Source organism: Limanda limanda, chromosome 23, assembly GCF_963576545.1.
Source record: "Limanda limanda chromosome 23, fLimLim1.1, whole genome shotgun sequence".
NCBI lineage: Eukaryota > Metazoa > Chordata > Actinopteri > Pleuronectiformes > Pleuronectidae > Limanda > Limanda limanda.
In genome coordinates this window covers 2,099,671-2,125,778 of record NC_083658.1, presented here as the reverse complement: position 1 = coordinate 2,125,778, position 26,108 = coordinate 2,099,671, and the positions used below count along the sequence as shown (strand labels likewise).

The following is a 26,108-nucleotide window of genomic DNA, read 5'->3' as shown; positions in this document are numbered from 1 at the left end:
CTGATGAGTTGAAATCACCTGAAACGATGAGATTCTGTGAAGGGATCAGCAGCGGAGACGATGGCACAGAACTCGTGTTGTGTTTGGTTCTCCACCTCCGGGACGCCGCCTCAGGGACGAGCTCTTCCCTGGAAAACACATCAGATGAGTCTGCACGTTGAAAACAGATGAAGGATGAAGGATGTAGGTCAGCGAGGAGAGTTTCAGGTGGAGACACAAACAGAAAGAAACAGCTTTAGTTTCAATGTAGACATCAAGGATTCTGCTGTTAAACAAGACGTCAATTTATCAAAATGATGAATTTAAACGTCCGGCTTCGTGACTCAAGTGTAAATTAGAGAATATTCTTTCTTTTTTTCATCCTCGAGTCAAACTTTGAAGTGTTTGTGAACTTTTTATGTCCAAGATGTGAAATTACAGGGAGAGTGAGTTGTACAGAAACTAATACTGACCTGTCTCACATGTGGGATTTAAAACATACAGGCTATTTGTGGACATGTGGACGAGACAGCAGCGTGACCACAGGACACACACACACACACACACACACAGACACACACACAGTGACACACTGAGAGAGGTGGACGTTATCCAAGCTTTAAAAAGCTACAGAACAGAAACACGAGATGTTAGAACAACCACAGAGACATCTCTAAAAAACTCACAATCCAGCAGAAACCAGATGTTTCATGTTTCTCGAGGGGGGGGGGGACACGCTGTGCACACAGGTCCTCGTTTGTAAAGTCATGAAATTCAATGTGATTGTGCGTCTGTGTCACTTGTGTGTGTATTCTAAAGCAGCACATAGATGTTTATTATGATTATTATTATCTATATCTATAGATATATTGGTATTTATGATGGTAAATTATATATATTATGGGTTTGGTAGGGCTGGTTGATAAAACACTATCAATGCAATGTGTGCTTTAGTGACATCTAGTGGTGAAGTTGCATGTTGCAGCCTCCTCTTCCAAACATGACAGAGAACCTGTGGCAGCTTCAGTTGTCAAACTTTTATTATGTTTCAGAAGTAGTAGGAAAAAAAAGTGTTGAGGAAAACACATCTGTAGTCTATAGTGCGTTTTATTAAAAAGTTTCACTCATTCAGTCCATTACAGTAACAAAAGTATCACAGGGTTTTATAGGGATAATTTCAAAATAATTTAAAAATCACAAGTGAAATATCATAAACAAAAAAAGGTGCTACATGACGCAGAGTGTAAATGAAATCTCACAAAAGTGCAAATATTAGTGATACACAACAAAAACACATCAGTCAATTTATACAAAGTGCAACCACAACCGTTTCCCAATAAGAAGGTGGTGAGACAAAACATTCCCCGACACCATGGTGAGACAATCAGACGTTATCATTTGGTCACGATCCACATTTAAAATTAAGTTATATTGCATCCATATATATAGGTGTTTGTGTGTTTAAGCACAATTAATAATTAGCTTTGTTCACGAATACATACTTTAATGTCTTCCTTGTAAAAATGACACCAAGTGTGCCCAGAGTCAGACGGATTCAACTTTAGCAGCATCATAGGGAGAGAAAGCACCTGATTAGTCCAAACACTCCAGAGTTAAAATACGTGTATAAATAAATACAGTGAGGCTCTCTTCATAGAAACTGGCAGCCCTCTCGAGCAGGTTAGTATTACTGGTCCCTTACAGTCAGAGGTTTATTGCACAAGAGCAACTGGGAGCGACTCCCACTTGGCACGGCCCAGTGGGCGGGTCCAGATTAAAAACAACGTCTGCATAGAATGGACGGGAAAACGCATCGGGTCACGTGACCCTCGGGATCGAACGTTTCTACGCAGGTTTAAGGTCATTTTATTAACTTTTTGGTCAAAGCCAGTCGGTGTGGAAATGGAAAAAACGATGTTGAGGTGTGGCGAGTTACCCCTAGCCAGCGGGGGGCGCCACCGCACCGGCTCATCCATCAGTAGCAGCCGTCTCGCCAGGCGCCGTCACGGAGGGCGCTGAGCGTGGACAAGCTCTTTGGAGGCATCAGTAAACTGAGGGGACACGACAAGGGTCACATTCACAAACTGTTTATAAAACATTTAAATCAATAAACGTACAGAACGAACTGTTTACCTCCGTGCTGGTAGCGCCACCTTGCTGCGGGGAGTGGAACTCGTGGCGCCCACACAGGAGGCGGGGCGGGGCAGGCTGCTGCGGGACGTGGAGGTGGGCGTCGCCCCTCCGGCAGATTTACTAAACAGTGGGATCCCGCTGTTACCCCCCCCGCTGCTGCTGGGAGGCTGGAGGCTGGGGGGGGCCGGGCCCTTGATGGTCGGGCTGACGTACGCCGTGGCCTTCAGCGGCTGCCGGGACAGAGACAGGAAGTTCCCCACGCTCTGGACCCTGTGGTGAAGTTGGCCAGGGGAGGGGACTGCAGGAAAAGGGGGCGGGGTTAAAACGTTAGAGAACTGCTCAATAAAGTTTAATTGAAATTTCTAAAAAAAAAGGCAAATGGCGTCTTACTGGAGGACTGCAGGCGAGCCAGGCCGCTGGACGAATCAAAACTCAGGCTGTTACGAAGCAAGCAAGGGGAAGCAACGGGAACGCTCGGCATGCTGGGAGCTCGGACCAGGTTAGGCATGCTCCTCCGCAGTTTATCTTCACAGACACAGAAACACGGAGGTTAGAGGCGGGATCTTCACCGTCACGCCCACTAATCCCATCAAACTCCTCCCTCTTCCTGGTCTCACAGCGGAACCAGTCTGAGCTTCTTAAGTCCAGTTGTACAACAGGCTTAGAGTTAAGAGGTCAGAGGTCAGAGCATCAGTGAGGGTCAGGCCAGGGCGGAGACTTACCGTTAAAGAGCAGAATTTAAAATAATTAATCTGTTGTTTGTTATTGGTTAATATTCAATAATAATAATTGAAAGCTTGTTAAGATTAAATTGAACTTTTAATTGAGCAGAAAAACTGTGTTGACTTACTCTCAAATTCTCCTGGACACCACGAGGAAGGAACGCACACAAATGTACAAATACACACGGAAACAGAGAGGAGTCATCAGTAGGGTTGCAAAATTCCGGGAATATTCAAAGTGGGAAACTTTCCATGGGAATTAACGGGAATATACGGGAATTAACGGCAATATACGGGAATTAACGGGAATAAACTGGAAATGTTGTGTGTAATTTATACTAACTGTGTTTACCTTGTCATATACAGACATAAATATAAACATTTTGTTTTGTCATAGGCTGATTTGAGCCCTGAGGAAACTTTGGGCACTTGACTATATGCTTCTGCATCGTTGTGTCATTCTTAACATAGGTCTTTGCACAGTATTTGCAAATGTACACAGCCTTTCCTTCTACATTGGATGAGGTGAAATGTCTCCACACATGAGAGAGTGCACGTGGCATTGTTCTGTAGAATAAGATGAGAAAAAAAGTTTGTAAAAAAACACTAATGCAATGCCAGAGATATAAATAGTTAGCCAAACAATTGGAATCGTCTGTAAACATATTTTACAATTGATGGATAAATGAATGGAAATAGGCTAGATGAACAGATGAACAATCCTCAATCAGCATGATAACATATTTTTATATATTATATATCTTTAAAAAGAGTTTTGAATGATGTTTTTATTGCTCAGCGTTTAATTCCCGAGCTTAACTTCCCATGGAAAGTTTTCGGAAAGTTTCCGGAAATTTACTGGAAAGTTTCCGCCCCTTTGCAACCCTAGTCATCAGTTCTGATCGCAGCCACGACCTGATTGGTCGGTTTGCTTCTGGATCAGCTGGTGAGACGGACTCTACCTGATCCGGATCGGAAGCCCGGAGGCTCGGCTCCCGGTCCCGGTCCCGGGAGCTGGAGCCGGGCCAGAGGCTGGAAGGCGAACCCGGCGGAGGGGAGCGGCGGCGTGGAGGGCGTGGTGGGCGTGGTGGGGGGGGTGCACAGGGACGTGGTGCTTCTTCGCCAGTCTCGCATGCTGGAGAAGGTGTGGGAGTGCGGCAGGCGGGTGAGGCGCGCCTGCGGGGGGGGCAGGAGGCCGTAGTCTTCGTCGTCCTCCTCCTCGTCGTCCTCCTCCAGGTCTCGGCCGGCGCTGAGCTGGAAGGTGAAGCTCTGGCTGCGGCGGTTGGCGAGGGTGGACGACGTGCTGGCGTAGTCCTGCCTTAGACCTGCGGGGGTGAGATGTGAGGGCCGGCGTGCAACACAAACACACACACAAAGACACACACAGACACACACACAGACACACACAGACACTTTATCACCTCCTGGGGTTAATGAAGCTGAAGTAGCGATGAGCTCTGAGATCTGGAGCCAAATGTTAAAACATTAGAAAGAAGCAGGAAACAATAGAGACACATGGTGAGAAGAAGTCGAGTGACAGACACACAACGACAGCAACAACACAACACAACAATAAATACTTCTTTATGTGTGTTTGTATCACAGGTAAGTGTCTGCGTTTGTTGAAACTCATTCCACAGAACAGAACGATGTGTATTCGTGTTTCTCCGTGGATCTGAGGAGACTCACTCTCCTCCTGCAGCCGGGCCATGACCTGCACGTCGGTGAGGTCGTGCAGTTTGTATCCGTGCAGCGTGAGGGACTCGTCCTCCGAGGTCAAGAGGTCACTGTCCACGGACGACTGGGGACTGAGGACCGAGCGTCTCAGGACTGAAGTGCAAAAGAGACACAAAGGAAAGTGTTGGATTCCAGGACGTCGACGTCACGATGGATTCAGACTGACGGAGGGTGAGAGTTATTAAGCTCATTAAGCAGCGGAGATATTAACGGAGAGGTTTCTCCAGCCGCTCCTCAGATCTAAAATATAATAATCCTTCTATCAGTCGTATGATTCTAACGACTTCTGCCTCACGTCTTAAGCTTCTCTTCCGTCTCAGGTCTTTTTCTTTTTACCTCAACTGACACAAAAGTCACAAACGTCTTTCTTCACCTCAAGTCTTAAACCTATAAACTCTGACGTCTGGAGTTATCTATTTAAATATCTAAAAACTAGAAAAAGCTATAGTCTGTTCCAGTTATGGTAACTACAGTCTAAATAATATCCTATCGGTGATAAACAAGTCATTAATTTATACACGTGAAAGTTTGTACAAAGAATCAAAACAGAGAGAATTGTGGGAATTGTGTTATGGAAATAAACCTGAGGCTAAAATCCACCAGTGACCCCTGAGGCTCTCTCTCTCCCTCTCTCTCTCTCTCTCTCTCTCTCTCTCCATCTCTCTCTCTCCCTCTGTCGTTGTTTCCATCACTAATAATTCACATGAATCCGTCACATGTTCGACCTCGAACTCGACACAACAACTCTTAAAAATGAAGTTCAGGTTTATATTTAATATGTGAGGAACCTGCGCTGCGTCTTACTTGAATTCTCCAGGTGAGGGAGGAAGGTGGGGGTGCGGTCAGCGAGGGGGGGGGAGAACTCCTTCCCCACGGGACTGAACGTCCGATGGAGAACATGGTGGAGGGAGGAGGAGAGGGAGGGAGCTGAGGACGAGAGGGAAGAGGGAGGAGCCACTTTGGAACATAAATAACAAAGATTCTCACATTTTATTATTATAAAAACTTATATTCTCTGGGGTTAGAGATGCGTGGTTACCGTGGCGATCCGAAGACAGGGGCGTGGAGCAGGGGGGGGCTCTGATGGGAGACACGCCGGCCACTCGACTGAGGGGAGGGCCTGGAGAGGAGTGGGAGGGGCTGGACAAGCTGCTACGCCACCTAGAGACTGAAGAGGGAACAAGAGGAGTGAATATTAAAATACTATAATACACAATATTCTAGAGGTTCAGTTAATAAAGGGAAAATATTAAACATGGCGACCAAGCTGCAGCTGACTGTCGAAAAAACAACAAAGACGCCACAGATGTAACACACACACACACACACAAACACACACACACACAAACACATCTTGTTGAGCAGTTACCTCACCACCTCTGTGTCTGTCACTAACTGTTCTATTCATTGTGTTTCAGCACTGAGGACAAAGAGGTTTTCAACACAACAGAGCCGCTCACACACGGCAGCTGTACTCACACACACACACACAGACACACACACACACACAGACACACACTCACACAACTCGGTTTCTATTCATAGAAGCAGAGCAGAAACTTTGCCATGAATACAGATGTGCAGCGTTGTGCTTTTCATATTAAACTGTGTGTGTGTGTGTGTGTGTGTGTGTGTGTGTGTGTGTGTGTGTGAGTGTGAGTGTAGGAGGAGGGTTTCTCTCGATACCTGTCGATGTGAATAAAAGACACTAAGCTATGAAGTGGGGGGGGGGGTGCATTCCTTTCATGTAAACCGTTTCCCTGGCAACAGCTCTCCATCCTCTCTGTACTGAACCTCGGGCGGAGGGAGATGGTGGGAGGCGGCGTGCCAAGCTGGTGGGAGGAGTCATCTGCAGATTTACGTGATGATGCGCGGGCCGAGCGACGAGCAGCACAGCTGGAGACACTTCAGAGGTCAAAGGTCGACGGCTGTGACCCAGATTCCGAGTGAAGATCAGGAGAAGAAACCTGGAAAACTACCAACTGTGGGTTTCACACTTATTCTGCTTTCACCTCACGAGACAACAATCAGTTACACAACTCACACAGAAACTCATTCCCTCTGAACACCTTACACACACACACACACAGACACACACACGTGAGTCCAGCTCATTAAAGGCTTCAGGGTGTTAAGCTGAGGCCGTGGGAGCCGACGCCTCCATTCAAGCAAAGGCCTCAACACACACACACACACAGACAACACACACACACACACACACACAGACAGACACACACAGACACACACACACAGTCTACAGAGGTGTGTTGACGTCTGGATCAATAACCCTCATCGCCTCTTTTCCACGTTTTGTTGTCAATAATCTCGCGACATCCCAAGAAACCTATTTTTAAACCGTCGATTCAGGCTCACGAAGTAACCATGACAACGCTGAACTCCACCGACATGGATTTCCTCTCGGTCTGGATCCTGCAGCGACTCCGAGTCTCTGCTTCCTGCTGCTCGGAGACGTTTTGTGTAATTAATGGCTACCGCCCGCAGGTCAGCTGACCTCCACCTGATCTGCTTAGAGCTCCGAGGTCAGATTAGCGTCCTGCTCATCCTCATTAGTCACGTCGTTGTGAGGAAGTCGATCCAACGAGGGAAACAAATCTCCGGAGCCGTTTCCAGACATGAACTCGAGTCCCTGGAATGATCCAGAGGAGCTGAACGTGAGAACACAAGCGTCAGACACTCCAGATGTTCCCAGAACTTTTCCTGCGGCCCCCTGGAAACTAGTGGTGGGGGGAAAAATCGATTCTGTTCAGTATCGCGATATTTTGCGCCCGCGATTAAATCGATACTGTAGCACAAAGTATTGCAATATTTAATTTTTAATACTTTATTTACAATTATATATGTAACAGCCCCTCCCCTGGCTGGCAAAGCATGACGAGGAGAGTTTCAGAGTTTAACAAATACCTCGTGTGTCTGAGGAAAGGATGTTCTCCACTGCAGGAGATATAGCAACGGCCCAGAGGAACTTTAACATCTGAGGATGTTGACCAACTGCTTCTTCTGAACAAAAATGCCAATATTCCCAAATGAATTTAACATTTTGTGTCATGACCTTGCAGCCAACTGGACTGGACTCTAGTAGAACACATTTGTTTATTTTTCTCAATTTGATTGAAGCTCTAGGTTACTCTTATTTATATGATTATTCTCAGGTTTATGTTACTCTATTATGTCTGCTTGATGTTACTGTATTGTATTTAAATAATTGTAAGTTATGTGCTGGGAGCTCAGTGTTCATGTGAGAGGTCTCCTATTCAGAAAATAATTACAAAGGTCCTGTGTCCTGAAAGTTCAGTTCACAGAATTAAATGTGACATTTGAAGTGAGTTGAGCAGTCTTATTTTCCTCATTTTTTGTAATGCCTTTGAATAATATGGGGGACATGAATCGCAATATATCGCAGAATCGAATCGCAATACTTGCAGTATCGCAATACTATTGAATTGTCACATTTTTGCCAATTCGCACCCCGACTGGAAACATGTCTCTGATCTGACACCAGCTCCCAGGAACAATCAGGACCTGAAGAATCTGAGGTGTGTGTATCTCACACTGAACTCGTACCTTGCTCCAGTCGCAGCGACAGCGAGCGCCGGGCGGCCTCCACCTCGGTCTTGGGTCGGTCCAGAACGTGACGGCTCCACTGCAGCGGCGTGAGCGAGTCGACTCCGAGCGCCACGGCCTTCTGCGACTCGTACAACCTGCAGGGAGGAAGTCCGACTGTTAGAACGTCTGATTACAAACTACATCCAAGTTCACTTCCCAGGTTTCAAACAATATTTATTAAAAAACTTCTCTGAAATAAAGTTTAAACTGCGACCGCTCCTCCATCCTGAGGCTCATTGGTGTTTCCAGTGTGGTTTTGATTCATCAGTGAATAAATTATTAAAATATTAAAATTAACATTATAAAGTTTCAGTTCAGAATCCTCGAAAACTTACAAAACTAAAATATTCACATGTGAGAAGCTGGAAACAGAATTCATGTAGTTTTTGCTAAATTGATTAGTCAATTATTAACTGGTCATTGCAACTAATAGTAAATCTGAATTATTGCAGGTTTTTGAAAGTTTATCACAATTAAATCACTTTTCAGACCTGGACTCAAGTTCTAAAACAACAAGTTGTATTCGAGGCTCAATAACCCGCAGAAAAAACAACATCTAAGTTTCCTTCCCAAGTTTTAAACAATATTATTATAAAACTTCTCTGAAATTGTTTAAACTTGACGCTCCTCCATCCTGAGGCTCATTGGTGTTTCCAGCGTGGTTTTGATTCCTGATTAAAATATTCAAATTAACTTGTTAAAGTTTCAGTTCAGAATCATTGAAAACTTAGAAAACATTCACAGGTGAGAAGCTAGAAACAGAATTCATGTAGTTTTTGCTAAATTGATTGGTCAATTATGAAAGAATATGCCAAGGGACCAAGATCAGATTTGAACAAATTTGGCCTGTTATGCATTGTGGGCAATTTAGGCAAAAGAGAGGAAAACAGGGAATAAAAGAAACTGTATTTCTGCTGCAGCTTCGAGATCAGATGAACGACAGAGGAGGAGAAGTCTGGTTTAGAATTTCTCCTCGATGGAGCAGGAGTGTTTGTTCAGAATTTCCCAGAGAAGCTGCAGAGTTTCATGTGAACAACACCAGCAAACAGAGCTTTAAACCCAGAGGAAGATGACATGAATCTCTCTCAGGCTGGAGGGGATGAGGAAGAGGAGCAGCTCTGCTCAGATGAAGGGCATCAGATTATTCTGACAGAACTCCTCCTCCTCCTCATCCTCTTCATCCTCCTCCAGGTTTTTACTCTGCAGGAACATGGAGCAGCTGAATTATAGATGAAAAGCTTCCCTGACATCAGGTGAAATGACAAACACACAACTCACACTCCTGCACTCGGGAGGAGACGTGTGACAACTGGACACAAACCTGCAAATAAAAGATGAAGACGCAGAATCTGCTCTTGAGTTTATAGATGAAATCAGTGGTTTATTAAAACTGAAATGTAGAATAGTTCCAGTTGAAGGACTTTTCTTTCTCAACAAGATAAACAAGATGACAGTTTGATTCGGTTTAAACACAAAGTCAGATGTTGGTTTTGTGAAGTCCGGCAGAAAAAGTTCAAGACAAAATCAATCAAGACCAGAAGAGTAAATATGAGAGTTTTAATATCTGAGGTTTTGAATGTGTTGTTTTCCTCAGAGCTGGAGAGTCGACAGTAAACAAAGGAACGACTGTCGGACGTATAATCGGCTCCTCTGTGTGTAAACTGTGATTTATGATAATAAACTGAATCTAAATCTGACAGAATCACCAGCAGCCAGATGTGCTGTAACATCTGTACAGAGAATAAAAGGCTGAGAGTTTATAGAAGAAACTGAGGCCTGAATCAGCCTCACACACACACACACACACACACACAGACAGACACACACAGACACACACTTTGGTTCAGGCCTGACAACATCTCCCTCATTGTGCTCCAGATGTGTGTGTGTGTGCAGATGTGCAGCAGGAACAACAGGTTTGGGGTTCGAACACTCACCACGTCTCCTCCTCTTCCTCCTCTTCCTCATGGCAGCACAGAACCTCCAGGTCCAGCAGCTCCAGCCCGTCCAGCACCGACGGTTCCGCTTCGTCCTCCCCGGGTTCCGAGGCTCCGTCCCCGGCTCCGTGAGGCTGGAAGTACTCGAAAGGCTCCACCGGGGGAGAGAGGCACCGCGGCGGGGCGAGCAGGCGGATCGCACCGGGGCCACCGAGCCCGAATCCCGGGGCCAGGCCGCCGGGGCAGCCGCTGGCCCGGAGCTGCTCGTTCTGCAGCTCCAGCCTCCGGACCAGCTGCTGCAGCTTCTTCACCTCCAGCTCGGGTGGGAGACGGTTGCTGTTGAGGTCCAGCTCCTCCATCACCTCCATCACCTCCATCACCTCCATCACCTCCATGACGAGCACCGGCAGCTCGCAGCGATGTGTCCGGGCTGCAGCAGCTTCTCCTCGGCGTGCAGCAGGTGATCAGCGGCGGAGGATGAGGAAGGAGGAATGATCCGCTCAGCCTGCACCGTCAGCCGGGGTAAACCCGCAGACCACGCCCCCCTGCACCGCACATCACGCACACGTGTGCTCCAGCCCCGCACACTGATCACAGCTGCAGGGGACGAGTGAGGAGATCCATGATCACATCGATGAGTCAGGATCAGCCACAACAATCGATCACTGATATCGATGAGCGGAGCAGCAGGTGACTCTCACCTGGGCTCTAGAGACACCCCGTGGCTGAAAGTGGTCACTGCAGCTAATAGTGAATCTGAATTCTTGCAGGTTTTATGAAAGTTTATCACAATAAAATCACTTTTCAGATCTGGACTCATGTTCGAAAACAATGAATTGTATTCGAGGCTCAACTCAACTCATAGTATATTATATTATCTATTGTATAGTCAAATACTTATATTTATACCTTTACTATATATCATATCATACTCTTTGTATATTCTTGTATATACACATATTTATACATGTTTACATGTTATTATTATTATTATTATATTTACTATTATTATTATATATACTGTTGCTGCTATTATATTGGTATAATTACTATCATATATAAATATATATTATGTTATATTATATACTATATATACTGTACTAATTTTATATACTGTCTAACAATAACATTACCATCATATCATCAGTACTATTACCATCATCTTGCCACTGCACCTTATCTACCTATTTATCTTGTGTTTCTGTTTTTATTCTTTCTACCTCAATATTTTTTATTTTCTTCTATTCTATTGTATTTTATTGTATTCAAATATACCGGCTGCTATGACGACTTAATTTCCCTTCGGGGATGAATAAAGTAATCTATCTATCTATCTATCTATCTATCTATCTATCTATCTATCTATCTATCTATCTATCTATCTATCTATCTATCTATCTATCTATCTATCTATCTATCTATCTAACAACCAGCAGTAAAAACTACATCCAAGTTCACTTCCCAGGTTTTAAACAATTTTTATTATAAAACTTCTTTGAAATAAAGTTTAAACTGTGAACGCTCCTCCATCATGAGGCTCATTGGTGTTTCCAGTGTGGTTTTGATTCTTCAGTGAATAAATTATTAAAATATTAAAATTAACATTATAAAGTTTCAGTTCAGAATCATCGAAAACTTAGAAAACTAAAATATTCACATGTGAGAAGCTAGAAACAGAATTCATGTAGTTTTTGCTAAATTGATTAGTCAATTATTAACTGGTCATTGCGACTAATAGTAAATCTGAATTCTTGCAGGTTTTTGAAAGTTCATCACAATTAAATCACTTTTCAGATCTGGACTCAAGTTCTAAAACAACAAGTTGTATTCGAGGCTCAATAACCCGCAGAAAAAACAACATCTAAGTTTCCTTCCCAGGTTTTAAACAATATTATTATAAAACTTCTCTGAAATAGTTTAAACTTGATGCTCCTCCATCCTGAGGCTCATTGGTGTTTCCAGTGTGGTTTTGATTCCTGATTAAAATATTCAAATTAACTTGTTAAAGTTTCAGTTCAGAATCATTGAAAACTTAGAAAACTAAAACATTCACATGTGTGAAGCTGGAAACAGAATTTATCAATTTTTTTGCTAAATTGATTCGTCAATTATTTGAAATGATGCCAAGGGACCAAGATTAGATTTGAACAAATATGGCCTGTGATGCATTGTGGGTAATGTAGGCAAAAGAGAGGAATACAGGGAATACAATTTCTGACCCTTTGTTAGAAAACTGAACATTAAACTAAACTGATGTTAAATCTGTTGATTCCTCAGAGATTAAAAAAATATTCATGCATTCAAATACATTTTTAATTGAGCCTAAAATTCTATAGTCATCAAGAAAGTTCATCTTAAATACAACAGGAAGTGTAAATAAAACCAGTCAGATTCTGAATATATTAAATTTACAAACAACACACAGCCAAAACACTTTTTTATATGAAAAACTTAATTTATTGATTCATTTACACCTTCAGCTTCTTCATTCCTTGACAGATTCTGCCATCTGGTGGCTGAAGGAGCACACTGCAGCCAGTTGAGTGATGGCTGGATCTCAAAAATGGCGGCAGTTTGAAGACGTTCTGCTCGTGGTCGTTTCAGGAGGTTAAATAAAAACTGAAGAGTTCACACAAGGTCACGAGTGAATGGTTCTTTTTAAAGTTCAGGTTCAATCCTCCTCCTCCTCCTCTTCCTCAGCGTTTCTTCCAGGTGAATTTCTTTCTCGCTCCCTCCTGTCCCGGCTTCTTCCTTTCCCTCAACCTGGGGTCAGGGGTCAGCAGGCCGGCTGGAAACAGGACGAGGGAGAAAGGGAGGAAAGAGAAGATTATAATTATTTTATTTATTAGATTTATTTCAGCCTCTTGTGATCATATCAGGAGGAAGAGGAAGGAGGAGAAGAAGTAAAACGAATGAGGAAAAGGGAAGTAGAATAAAGGAGAACAAGGAGCAAGAAAGAAATTAAAGGAGGAAGAAAGAAGAGGGAGGAAGGAGAAGAAAGGAGGAGGAGGAGGAGGAGGAGGAGTGGGAATGAAAGAGAAAACATTCTCTCCATTCACAGTCACTAAACAAACTCATTTTAATCAACATCTTGTTTTTACATGTTCCATTGTGTTGACTTAAATGAACTTAAGTGTGTTTTAAATGTTAGATATAAACCGTGAAGCTCCACCTTGTCTCATGGTCTCCACGTCGCCCTCGGACAGGAAGCTGAGCAGAGCCCGGGAGACGGCGAGCCGCAGCGCCCCCGCCTGGCCGGACCTGCCGCCGCCGCTCACGCTGCACTCCAGGTCGAAGCGTCCCAGCGTGCCCGTGAACTGGAGCGGGAACATCAGCTGCTCCCTGGAGGCGGCGAGGGGAGGGAAGGGGAGGAGAATGACCGGGAGATAAAGCGCCCGGGAGAAAGAAGGCGGTTGAGCGGGCGGAGCAGGAGTGTGTGTCACTGAACAGATATCAACAGCGGAGGCGTCTGATTGGCTGAGATCCTGCAAAGCTTCTCTAACAATCTCACCTCTGCACATTACTGAGCAACGTCTGACTCAGCAGGAAAAGGATAAGGCCGTGCGCGAGTGTGTCTCTGTGTGTGTGTGTGTGTGTGTGTGTGTGTGTGTGTGTGTGTGTGTGTGTGTGTGTGTGTGTGTGTGTTCTGGATGGCCTCTCAGGCTGAATGGCCGTTGGCTGCTGACAAAGTCAATTGTCACCTCTCTGCTCCAATTACAGCCCGTCCTCACACTGCGTGACAACACCAGCTCCGGACACACTCACTCACACACACACTCACACACAGACACACACACAGACACACTCACACACACAGACACACACACACAGACACACACACAATCACTCAACTGTGTAATTAACTTACTACAAAGAGATAAATAAGAAAAACCAGGCGATGCTGTGAAGAGTGAAAAAGCTGCTTTTTAATTTCTCGGGGGCGGGGTGTGCGGGGGGGTGGAGTTGTGTGCGTTGTGCATTTTTTTTTTTAAGGGGAACGGCGTCGGCGTGGAAACGGTTTGTGTGTCTGACTCTCTCTCTCACCTGTCCTGCAGCACGGAGAAGAAGTCGAGGTAATCTCGCCCGTTGACGGTGACGCGTCCGGCGCCGCAGTCTCGGAGGACGACTGAGGAGGTGGACGTCTTCCTGCGTCCTGAGGACACACACACACACACACACATACACACACAGACACACACAGTTACTCAGACGTTTATGGTAAACCTCACATGCATCATTCAAACGATCCTGAAAGCGTGCGTGTACCCTCGGCCGTGCTGAACGCCACGCCGCGGTCGTCCCTCTCCAGCGGCGGCACCATCTGCTTCCGGGACTGGGCCTCCAGTTGCCGGCGGTAACGCAGGACAAACTCCTCCTCCCCGGCGCAGTACGGGATGGACAGCAGCCGCTCCATCAGCTGGATGAAGCGATTGTACTGAAGAGGAGGACGCGGTTAGATAAAGAGGAGAAGAAGAGGAGTGGGGGACGGATGGAGGGAGAGAGGGAGGGGACGTTGTCTCTTACATCGTGAGCGGAGATGGTCTCCACCAGCAGGACGTCCACCTCGTCCTTCGTGAGCCAGCGGCTGGTTCCTAACGAGCTGAGCCCGACAAACACAGAGTTTCAGAACAAGACTGAAGACCATGAACGTTCTTCACTTAATAAACTCAATATTAAGACATAAGTCCAGAGCTCTGTTTACTGGGGACAGGTCTTAATTACCCAATATAACCAAATGAGATTTTTCTGTAATTTCGGTGGGTACAACAACAGCTTGCCGAATTATCTTAAGACATTGGAAGGCGCCAGAAATTCCACAGGTGAAAGAATGGGTGAATGACTGAAACTGCATCCTATGAATGTATGCTTAGTAGATTGAGTGATGCCAGGGAGGAGGGGGCGACCCCTTGAGGCAGGTTTTGGAATTACATAAAGGTAAATAATGATCCCCACTAGGACTCTGGTTTTGTTGTTTTGCTGTGTTTCTCCCAAGTGGGATTCTGTAATACTGTATACCTCAGCAACATGTCTATATGATGTATGCTATATCATGTATGGTGGGGGGTGCAGGTATGCAATGAAGGTATGAGTGGATATCATTATGTACTCACTTTGTTTTGTAATAGCTGCCTATTGTTGAGACAAATATGTGCGAAATCTGTTATTAGAGTCAATTCTCAACCATATACTACTTGTTCCTGTATAAAGAAACATGTTTAATTTGCCATGTACCATGCCTAAGAAAAGTTTAATAAAAACTTAAGTTAAAAAAATAATATAAAAGCTGATGATGAGAGTCTTACATCCTCTTCGTGTCCTGGGAGAAAAGTCCCTTCGCTCTCAGACGATCTTGGTGTTTCTCTAAGTTCTGGATCTTCTCGTACGTTTCCTGAAGAAACAAAACAAACAACGATAACTTTAACGATGACAGAGAAATGTTTTTTTAAGCTTCGGTGCAGAAACGTCACACGAATACGTTTCTAAACCCTGGCAAGTTTCTTTGTCTCGTATCGTTTCAGCCTGAATCTCTCTCTTCACGTTCCATTAGATCCAAACTCACTGAAAACAATCTGAACATTCTCTGCTTGTTTCTAACCGAATCAATCAGAGGCGTCTCAGATCTGAGCTCAGTAAAGGAGCCGGGCATGCCGCTCACGTCCCCGAGGCGCACCCCCCCAACACCCCACCCCCCCACACCCCAGCCGCCCGGCGCCTGGGTGAGAACTCATTTCCCTGTCAATTATTCTCCAGATGTTTGTTTAATTCCCTCTTGATAGAGTGTGGCTAATCCGCTGCCACTCCGACCGGCGGCACAGGGGGGGGTGGGAATGGGGGGGGGGCGCCGAAAAAAAAAGCAAACATCGTGCAAAAACCAATTTTCTCTGCAAGAAAAAAAACGATGTAATAGAAAATCTGAAAAAATAACAGAAGGGAGGAGTTAGGAGGAGTCAGACGCGGCCTTGTGCGTTACACGTTTGCAAACACTGCGTCCGACAATGGCGAAGGAATAATTCTCAGGGATCGGCTGCGTGAGGAGCGAGCGCCGCTATCTGGGCTCGTTTAAGTCCAGGCGGTGACGGAGCCGGAAAGCTAGAGCGCCGCTCTCTGCACGCACGGCCGGCTCAGAGCGGAGGGGACACTTTAATATGAAGGATTGAAAAATGCAACAACGACGACGAGGAGAGTGTGTGTGTGTGTGTGTGTTGACTTCCTGTGCACAGGAAGTGAGAGTGAGGGGGGGGGGGGGGGGGGGGGGGGTTCGTGTGCAGGTTCCCCCCCGCGGCCGTGTCCATGAAGAGCTCAGTGGAGCAGCGAGCAGGTTAATGCACCGACGCCGGCTGAACCCGAGAGGCAGCCGAGCGGCGAGCCGGGTTCACACGCCACTGCCCCCCCACCACCCACCCCTGGCAACGCTCCTGACGTGAGAGAGTGAGAGAGAGAGAGATCGACACAAGACGGGGGGGGGGGGGATCGAGCAGACATGGCTGACATCCCCATTTAAACCAGCAGCAGGGGGGTGCAGAGTGTGTGTCTGTGTGTGTGTAAGATGTGTGAGGAAGAGGGAGGGAGGAAGAGGGAGGGAGAGGGGGGAAGAGGGAGGAAGACGGAGGGAGAGGGAGGAAGAGAGAGGAAGAGAGAGGAAGAGAGAGGGAGGGAGAGAGAAGAAGAGGGAGGAAGAGGGAGGAAGAGAGAGGAAGAGAGAGGAAGAGGGAGGAAAAGAGAGGGAGGGAGAGAGAAGAAGAGGGAGGAAGAGGGAGGTAGAGGGAGGAAGAGAGAGGAAGAGGGAGGAAGAGGGAGGTAGAGGGAGGAAGAGAGAGGAAGAGAGAGGAAGAGGGAGGAAGAGGGAGGAAGAGGGAAGAAGAGGGAGGAAGAGGGAGGAAGAGGGAGGAAGAGGGAGGGAGAGAGAGGAAGAGGAGAAGAGGGAGGGAGAGGGAAGAAGAGGGAGGAAGAGGGAAGAAGATGGAGGGAGAGGGAGGAAGAGGGAGGAAGAGGGAGGGAGAGAGAGGAAGAGGGAGGAAGAGGGAGGAAGAGGGAGGAAGAGGGAGGGAGAGGGAGGAAGATGGAGAGAGAGGGAACTTAAAGTTTGATTCAAACACACAAAGTAATAAAGAGAATTGTAAACAAGTTCTTCTGAAGTGACTTGAAAAAGGGTGAGGATAAACTCCTCCCTTCGTGACCTCTGACCCCTTCACCACCTGACTCCTCCTCCTCCCAGTACTCACGTGCATCAGCGAGTAGTACGACTGTTTCCCGGTGTAGAACAGGAAGTGGAACGGCCGACCGTCCGCCCCCCACTGCACGGCTGCAAACACAGGATCAGACGAGTACTTCTACACAACATGTACTCACTCACTACTACGACTAGTACACACGGTACTCACCTCTCTGCCTCGGGAAGATCTCGTCTGGATGCTGGAAAATAAAAGAGTCAGAGAGAAGAAAGTTATTAGAATATGTTGTTTCATATCAACAAGCTGTGATTATTTAATAAAGAACCGTGGTACCTTCATGAGGGGCTGAGCTTTCTTCTCAAACAGGCCCGAGGGGAAGAGGTAGGCGATGCTCCTCTGTGGGCGAGAGAGGGAACACATTCAGAAACAGCAGAAGAAGAAGAAGAAGAAGAAGAAGAAGACTTTTTTTGACTTTTAAATAACTTTATTTAAGAGACAAATAGCTCTTAATTACTCAAAACATTTTTTTTTGGAAAAGACAAAGGGATAAAACCATTATATACACGCACACATCATACACCAACAGAAGGAGAAGAAGAAGAAGAAGAAGAAGAAGAAGAAGAAGAAGAAGAAGAAGAAGACGAAGAAGAAGAAGACTTTTTTGACTTTTAAATAACTTTATTTAAGAGACATTGTCAAATAGCTCTTAATTACTCAAAACTTTTGGAAAGACAAAGGGATAAAAACATTATATACACGCACACATCATACACCAACAGAAGAAGAAGAAGAAGAAGAAGAAGAAGAAGAAGAAGAAGAAGAAGAAGAAGAAGAAGAAGAAGAAGAAGAAGAAGAAGAAGAAGAAGAAGAAGAAGAAGAAGAAGAAGAAGAAGAAGAAGAAGAAGAAGAAGAAAAGGCCGTTTGGGAGATGAGGCATCGAGACAACAGAGGTCACAACTACGGGCGAGAGAAAGAGCGACAGAAGACGACGCAACAAGCTGCTGCTCTCGGGTTCAAGGAAAGGCGAGTGTGATGTGTGTGTCCGTGAGAGTGTGTGATAGTGACAGTGTGTGTGTGTGTGTGTGTGTGTGTGTGTGTGTGTGTTGCTGTGGAGTTGGAGGAGACAACAAGCAGAAAAAAAGGCACAAGTTTCTGGCTTTGTTGACAGTGAGCAGAGGACGAAGTGGACGTCCAACAGTTCAGAGCGAGTTCATCTCTGCTCCGTGTGTGTGTGTGTGTGTGTGTGTGTGTGTGTGTGTGTGTGTTGTGTTATTAGCAGGGCTACAGATGGCACTGCAGTGTGTGTGTGTGTGTGAGAGAGAGGAGAGGGAGACAGGAAGTGTGCTGGCCCCGCCACACTCATCAAGACAGTCTGTTCATCTCTCTCCTTCCTCCATCCCACCATCGCTCCTCTTCTCCTCCTCCTCCTCTTCCTCTTTCATTCCTTCCTTCTCTCTGTCGGTTCAATTAGTGAGGCAGCAGGTGCTGCACAGAGCGAGCAGGTTGCTGCCTTAAGGTTGTCAAAACGACGGAGAGCAGGAAGAGAAGGACTGAATAAACCTGTGTGTGTGTGTGTGTGTGTGTGTGTGAGAGAGAGGCAGGAAGAGGAAGACAATTGAGGAGAAGTTAAAGGGTGAAAAGAAGAGAGAGAAAGGGAAAGACAGGCCGAGAGGAACAGATGAAGACACACCTGTGCTTCACCGAGCCTCGGGAAAAGATGGAAGTGATTCCCCGAGGGAGAGAGAGAGAGTGACGGAGGAGAGGAAGAGGGGGAGCGACACTCGTACAACCGAGCAGGAGAAAGTCTGATGTTACAAATTTCATCGACACAGTGAATCATATTAAATTCAGAACATGCCATTTCACTGTCTAGGTTAAGTTTGAAGGTTTTAAAATTTCTCACCCAAAAATGTTCTGTTAGAAATGTTATAAAAAAGAGAAAAAGCTGAAAATCCCTGTTGTTTTAAGGGTGAAATTTAAAAAACTGGATTTATTTCATCAGTAAAATGATCAGATTCAGAACTGATTCAAAGATTCAAAGAGAAGCTGATAAATAAAAGAGATTTGTTATATTTGTGGGTCTTTTGTGCGACTGTGGCAAACATCCAGGGTTCAATTCCCTCATCGCCTGAAAGCCTCTTTGATTTCCCCCGGTCGTTCGTCAGCGTCACACCTGAGGAGTCCGGACTCCGAACCCAACGGAGGGATTCATCAGCTGCTCCGTTACGCATCTCGCCAGTCCTCCCACATTTTCCTCTTACCGCACACGTCCAGGTTCGGGCTGTTCGCCGTCGCTTCGGCTTTCACAGCCGGGCGCTAACGGCTCTCTTCATTACACGTGAGGGACGCCGGGGACGAGCGAGGGAAATCAAGCTAAGTGGTCGGAGCAGGGACGAGTCAGTTGTTGCCAAAAAACCTGAAATAACGCGGGTGATGCTAATATCCCTGACGTGGCGGATTAGCCGAGGTGCCACCGGCTCCCTGCTGCTGGGGGGGGGGGATGCTTAATATCTCTATAATCTGTTCAACCTAAACTAAAAGGGGATTTCAGTAAATAAATCATAAACGACAAAAGTGCAGAAATTCTGTTTTTTTTTATTACATTTAGCTTAATATAACAACAATTTTTATTTTATTGTTAATTGATTTAAACGGGATCATGTATAAACAACCTCCTGCAGGAAGTCAGTTTCCAGAGCGTTAAAATAAAACACTTTTAAAGCTGATCAATATTTAAAATGCTGATTTTCTTGTGAGTTTGAGTCTTTGTCTCCTTTAAGTGGACACACACAAGCAAAGTGTGTAACTGTACCAGCTCCCTGTGTGTAGCTGTGTTTATCAGTGTGAAATGTTTGTCGACACGTTGAGAGGATAAACACTGAACTGCTGTGAAAACTAACTTTGACACTTTCTCCCGTCTGTCAACGAAAACTGCCGAGGAGCTGGAACTACGTGGAATCAGTCAGTAGAATTATGTAAATCACAAAATGCTGTTTAGACGCTGCGTCAGCATAAAAACTTCTTATTGTCAAAGGACCAACGAAGTCTCAAACCTGAAGGTAGAACTCAAACCAGGTGAAAGAAGATATGGAGCTGCTGTTTGATTTACAGGAATCTGATAAAAACATGAAGCTACAGCCACAGCTCAAAGTGGATCGTCATGACAACCGCCTCCTCTAGGTTTGAGCATGTCTCGCCACTGCCTACGTCTCAGGATTTTAACTGATGAGTGGGACACTGCAGTTCCCAGTGTGGAGATAAAACAGTAAACACGAATAAAACAGACATTCAATAACTCTGGACTCTTACGTCCACGTCCTCCTGGCAGAAGTTCTCCGGGTCTTCTCCCATCATGTTGGCCAGGTGACGCTTCCCGATGTTGAACTCCTCCACCTGCTTCTCGATGAACTCGGCGGTGAACTTCTCAGGCCCGGCGGCCGCCAGGTTCTTCCTGAGGAGGGAGGAGCTGCAGCTGAGGGGTCGGATCGGGACCTGCGGAGGAGGAGGAGGAGGAGGAGGAGGAGGAGGAGGAGGAGGAAGAGTTGTTAGCATGGAGCACACACAGCTTCAGTGTTGTTAGCATGAAGCACACACAGCTTCAGTGTTGATAGCATGACACACAGAGAGTTAGCTCTAGTGTTGTTAGCACGAAACACACACAGTTTCAGTGTTGTTAGCATAAAACACACACAGCTTCAGAGTTGTTAGCATGAAACACACACAGCTTCAGTGTTGATAGCATGACACACAGAGAGTTAGCTCTAGTGTTGTTAGCATAAAACACACACAGCTTCAGAGTTGATAGCATGAAACACACAGAGTTAGCTTCAGTGTTGTTAGCATGAAGCACTGACAGTTAGTTCAGTGTTGTTAGCATGAAACACACACAGTTAGTTCAGTGTTGTTAGCATGAAGCACACAAAGTTAGTTCAGTGTTGTTAGCATGAAGCACAGACAGCTTCAGTGTTGTTAGCATGAAGCACAGTTAGTTCAGTGTAGTTAGCATGAAACACAGTTGGCTTCAGTGTTGTTAGCATGAAACACACACAGTTAGTTCAGTGTTATTAGCATGAAGCACACAGTTAGCTTCAGTGTTGTTAGCATGAAGCACACACAGTTAGCTTCAGTGTTGTTTTGTTAGTATGAAACACACAGTTAGTTCAGTGTTGTTAGCATGAAACACACAAAGTTAGTTCAGTGTTGGTACCATGACACACACAGCTTCAGTGTTGGTACCATGCCACACACACAGTTAGCTTCAGTGTTGTTAGTATGAAACACACCTAGGTAGTTCAGTGTTGTTAGCATGAAGCACTGACAGTTTCAGTGCAGTAAGCACGAAGCACAGAGAGTTAGCTGCAGTGTTGTTAGCATGAAGCACACACACAGTGTTAGCATGAAGCACACAGTTAGCTTCAGTGTTGTTAGCACGTATCACTGACAGTTAGCTTCAGTGTTGTTAGCATGAAGAACACAGTTAGCTTCAAAGCTGTTAGCATGAAGCACACACAGTTAGCTTCAGTGTTGTTAGCATGTATCACTGACAGTTAGCTTCAGAGCTGTTAGCATGAAGCACAGACAGTTAGCTTCAGTGGTGCTAGCATGAAGCACACACAGTTAGCTTCGTGTCCGGAGCAACAACAACAATAAAACCGAAGCCGAACTGTTGTTGAGGGTTTAATACTTTATATGAAAACATATTTAACTCTTTAAAACTATAACAACAGAGATCGCGACGTAGCAAGATGCTAATTCTCAATATTATCCAAGCTAGTTTCGGCTAGCAGCCGGAGGCTAGCTCAAGGACGCGGGTGTTTTCGCTCCTTCGTCGTTTTAAATCTATTATTTTATTTTTGCTTTTCCTCGATAAAACTCATATTCACCTTCCGACTCAGTTGCGACGACACCGCGGAGCCGCAGTTTCCACATTTCCCCAGAAACGCTCCCACGGTTCGGGCACAGGACAGCGCCATCTTGGATCTGAGCTCTGACGTCGCAGGCGGAAGTCGTCACAGACAAGTGACATGGTGTAATTTTGTGTTTACGTTAAAATAAAACGTTTGAATTTGATCGTAAACACATTAAAAAGGCATAGAAAGTAAATTATTCATGATTTATTCAAAATACCTTTTGGCATTCATGTCCAAAAAGTAAATAAATAAGCTTTAGAAGAAGTTTTCTACTTTAACAAAAGTTTACAATATTATAAAACATCTGTATTTTATCATAAATACATGACAGAGCCATACAATTATAATTATTCATAAAGTATTTACATTTTATAATTATTTGATTAAAAGTGCTATCTGTATTCATGCCCAAAATGTAAATAAATGTGCTTTAGTGGACGTTACTTGCTTTAACAATGTTTATTGGCTTGATTTTTGAAAACCTATAATGAAAACTTTGTGTATAATTGGTTTTATGGAACATTTGGCAGTTTTTATTCTGAACTAAATTGCTTGGCAGCTCAGCAGAAGCTGTTTCATTCGAGTGCTCCTCGAATCCTGAGCCATCGCGAAGAAACAACCTTATTTACTTTAAGTTAATTACAAACCGTCCACAGCCACTTCCTGTTTGTGACTATACTGTAAAAACAGACACGGCAGAAAAGTTTGGCTTTCAATTATAGAGCCTTTAGATAGAAACTGTCAAATATTAAGATGAAAATCAGCAAAAATTACGCCATCGGCACAAGATGGCAGCGTTCGTATACTTGGCTTCATTTCGGAAATAAGATTATTTCATTATACTGAACTAAGCTGGGTATTAAAACCTTCATATATGAAACTTGACATGTTGCATATGAAACACACGTTTAAGAATAAACACAAGTGACATTGTCCACTCTTAAAAAGGTGTTTGCTGATTTTAACTCATGCAAGAAACTGTGGTCTCTCTTCCTGTGTGTGTGTGTGTGTGTGTGTGTGTGTGTGTGTGTGTGTGTGTGTGTGTGTGTGTGTTCAGGCCTGTGCTGTGTTTACAGATCAATGCAGTGTGTCTTCACTTAGATTACTTTGATAGAGTTGGAACAGGAACACGGGCAGATTAATCAAAGTGAAGGGGCACTGACTCCCGGCCCGTGCCAGTCGATACGGCCGCGTGGTTAATTTGCCCCGAGGACGCCTGTCGTCAGGCAGATGATAAACAGTGTTTGCCCTGGTTTTTAGCCACAAGCGTGCTCCTGCTCACCAAGAAAAATAGTTTCGACCCACGGTCTCTAATTCGCAGTGGGGGGTGAGAGGCGGGACATTAATCATGGCTCTGCTGTGGTCCGTCCCTGACAGGCCAGGAGGCCCGGGTGGAGACGTTCACTGTGGTCGGAGGGAAACCCTGCGACTCGCCACTGGGACGACTGGAGGATTCACAGAAGCTGCACCTTGTGGTTGGGAACTGGGAAGATGGAGAGTCTGCACTGACACCAGAGCTGTGAGGGATTTAACTCAGGGAACCTCGTGGCATCAGAGAGAGCTGGCCCTCGTCCAGCTGCTCCAGCAGATCTCCACGAGGATTCCCCTGAAAGGAAAACACCACAATAGGCAACATCGACCTCCTCTCAGTTTGCCCCCGTCCCCAGATTGAGCGACATCCTTCTAATTGTGCGGCTAAAGCGGCGATGGAGCGGGAAATAATGGAGGGTATCACAGTGTGGAGCCGGGCCAAGTCTGCTCCATCCCCCTCTTCCCCAGTCGTGGAGTGCTGCTGGAGGATCCAGGGCTTAGAACGCCAGCGAGCGGAGGCTTTGCTCCAGTCATCATTTCCATGCTGCTTTACGCTGATTCCCTAATATCCTTAGCGCCGTGCGGAGGGATAAGCCCATCGTGCTGAAACATGGCTGTCATGCCTATAAACCGTTCACGGCTCTAAAGAATCCATTATGGTGGCTCCACAAACACGGGGCCTCAAAGGGCCACTTCGCTCAAGCTCATTTACTCTTTTAAAGCACGTTTATTTACCCTTAATGCCGCGGAGGAAGGATCTCCAGTTCACCACAATGCAGCACAAAGGCACATTAAAGTGTAACTGGTCATTTACAGCATCAGTCACATCTTTAACGTACTTAGAAATAATAATAATAAAACAAGCTCTGACGTGAAGTTGGAAGTTTAAGCTCAATTCCCTGTTTTCACAATGAAACATATTATTTATTCTTCCATAGACAGATAGATAGATAGATAGATAGATAGATAGATAGATAGATAGATAGATAGATAGATAGATAGATAGATAGATAGATAGATAGATAGATAGATAGATTACTTTATTCATCCCCGAAGGGAAATTAAGTCGTCATAGCAGCCGGTATATTTGAATACAATAAAATACAATACAATAGAATAAAATAAAAAATATTGAGGTAGAAAGAATAAAAACAGAAACACAAGATAAATAGGTAGATAAGGTGCAGTGGCAAGATGATGGTAATAGTACTGATGATATGATGGTAATGTTATTGTTACACAGTATATAAAAATAGTACAGTTTATATAGTATATAATATAATATAACATAATATATATATAGTTGTTACATATCTCTTCCTTATTCTTTCTCCATTACATTTACATTTTTGTCTATTCCTGTTTCTATTCCTGTTTCTATTCATTACTGTTTATTTTAATCTTAAACTCATGAATCTCATTCTTTACTCCCTCTCATGTATTTAATGTATTAATAATAGTTTTTAATACTCTGATATCTGTAGTAATGTGTCTGTGGTCACTTTAATTACCAGTGTGTGTGTAAACTAACACCCAGTGACTTTGTGTGAGATAAATCCAGTTCAATGCTGCATCTCAGACTGTCAACGATTCCTTATCTCACACACACACACACAGACACACACACACACACAGACACACACAGTTCACGGATTATCAACAAGTGTGGTCATTGAGTGGAAATTAATTTGCCACTGGTAATGGATAGAGACATTTTGCTGAGATGTAGGAAAACAGCTGAACTGCCAGCGATTACCTGCTGGAATCAGCCTTCATCAATATCAGGATAATTACAAAGCGCTTCTGGCAGCGCGTGAAATGAACGGAGCGTGCAGCAGATCGGGCGCTGGCCGTAGATGTCTGCAGAGAAGCTCCAGAGGGTTTCATATTAAAACAGAGAAGAGTCAGGTGGAGCAGAACAAACACTGTGACTGAAGCTAATACAGATCTACAGCACTGAGGAGAAGAGAGAACCCAGAACAACAGGGAACAGCTGAGGAGAAGAACGACGACTCAGACATTAACAGAGTGAAACAGAAGGAACTAAATGACAGTTTGGAATCCACATCTCACTTTAACCTTCTGTAACTCTGGAGGTTTACATCTCCAGTGGTTGGTTGAAAGTTTAGAACGTCCCTGTTTCCAGAGGATAGATAGATAGATAGATGGATACTTTATTAATCCAGAGGGAAATTTAGAACATCCAGTAGCTTATACAGTTAACACTTAAACACCTCACTGACTTACATACATAAATCACATACGGAGAATATATTTACAGATACAGGAATGGAATGCAATGATGTGATTGTGTCAGTGTCCAGTAGGGAAGTGTTCTTGTGCTGCTGGAGTGGAAAGTACAATAAAAAAAAAATATATATATATATATATAAAACAACAAAAATATATACATATATAAATATATAAGAATATGTAGTGATAAAGTCTGTGCATGGGGTAAAGCCAGTAAAGGGATGGACAGTGGGTTGGTATATAATAATGAGATGAGAGGAGAGAGTAGAGAAGATGGGATCCTGTGAGGTGGTTGGAGTCCGGGGACGGAGGAGGGAGAAGGAGGGGGGG

The 26,108-nt window shown here is 44.8% G+C and overlaps 2 protein-coding genes across 2 annotated transcripts; both read right to left on the bottom strand.

Annotated features, from left to right (window-relative positions):
• Positions 1–1,954: 1,954 nt before the first annotated feature.
• Positions 1,955–10,500, bottom strand: LOC132996814 (SLAIN motif-containing protein 1-like). The gene is made up of 10 exons (XM_061067175.1): positions 10,133–10,500; positions 8,154–8,290; positions 5,578–5,739; positions 5,364–5,498; positions 4,524–4,664; positions 3,797–4,159; positions 2,963–2,974; positions 2,503–2,637; positions 2,113–2,410; positions 1,955–2,030 (listed from the first exon to the last, which is right to left on the bottom strand). The coding sequence occupies exons 1-10, from the start codon at positions 10,498–10,500 to the stop codon at positions 1,955–1,957; spliced, it is 1,827 nt and encodes a 608-aa protein (XP_060923158.1).
• Positions 10,501–12,572: 2,072 nt separating this feature from the next.
• On the bottom strand, positions 12,573–22,287 carry mrps9 (mitochondrial ribosomal protein S9). Its single transcript, XM_061066972.1, has 11 exons — positions 22,188–22,287; positions 20,614–20,796; positions 17,638–17,700; positions 17,515–17,545; positions 17,356–17,435; positions 15,436–15,521; positions 14,657–14,732; positions 14,399–14,567; positions 14,177–14,285; positions 13,305–13,474; positions 12,573–12,920 (listed from the first exon to the last, which is right to left on the bottom strand). Exons 1-11 carry the CDS (start codon positions 22,275–22,277, stop codon positions 12,829–12,831), a joined length of 1,149 nt encoding a protein of 382 aa, XP_060922955.1. The 5' UTR covers positions 22,278–22,287; the 3' UTR covers positions 12,573–12,828.
• Between the last annotated feature and the right edge of the window lie 3,821 nt (positions 22,288–26,108).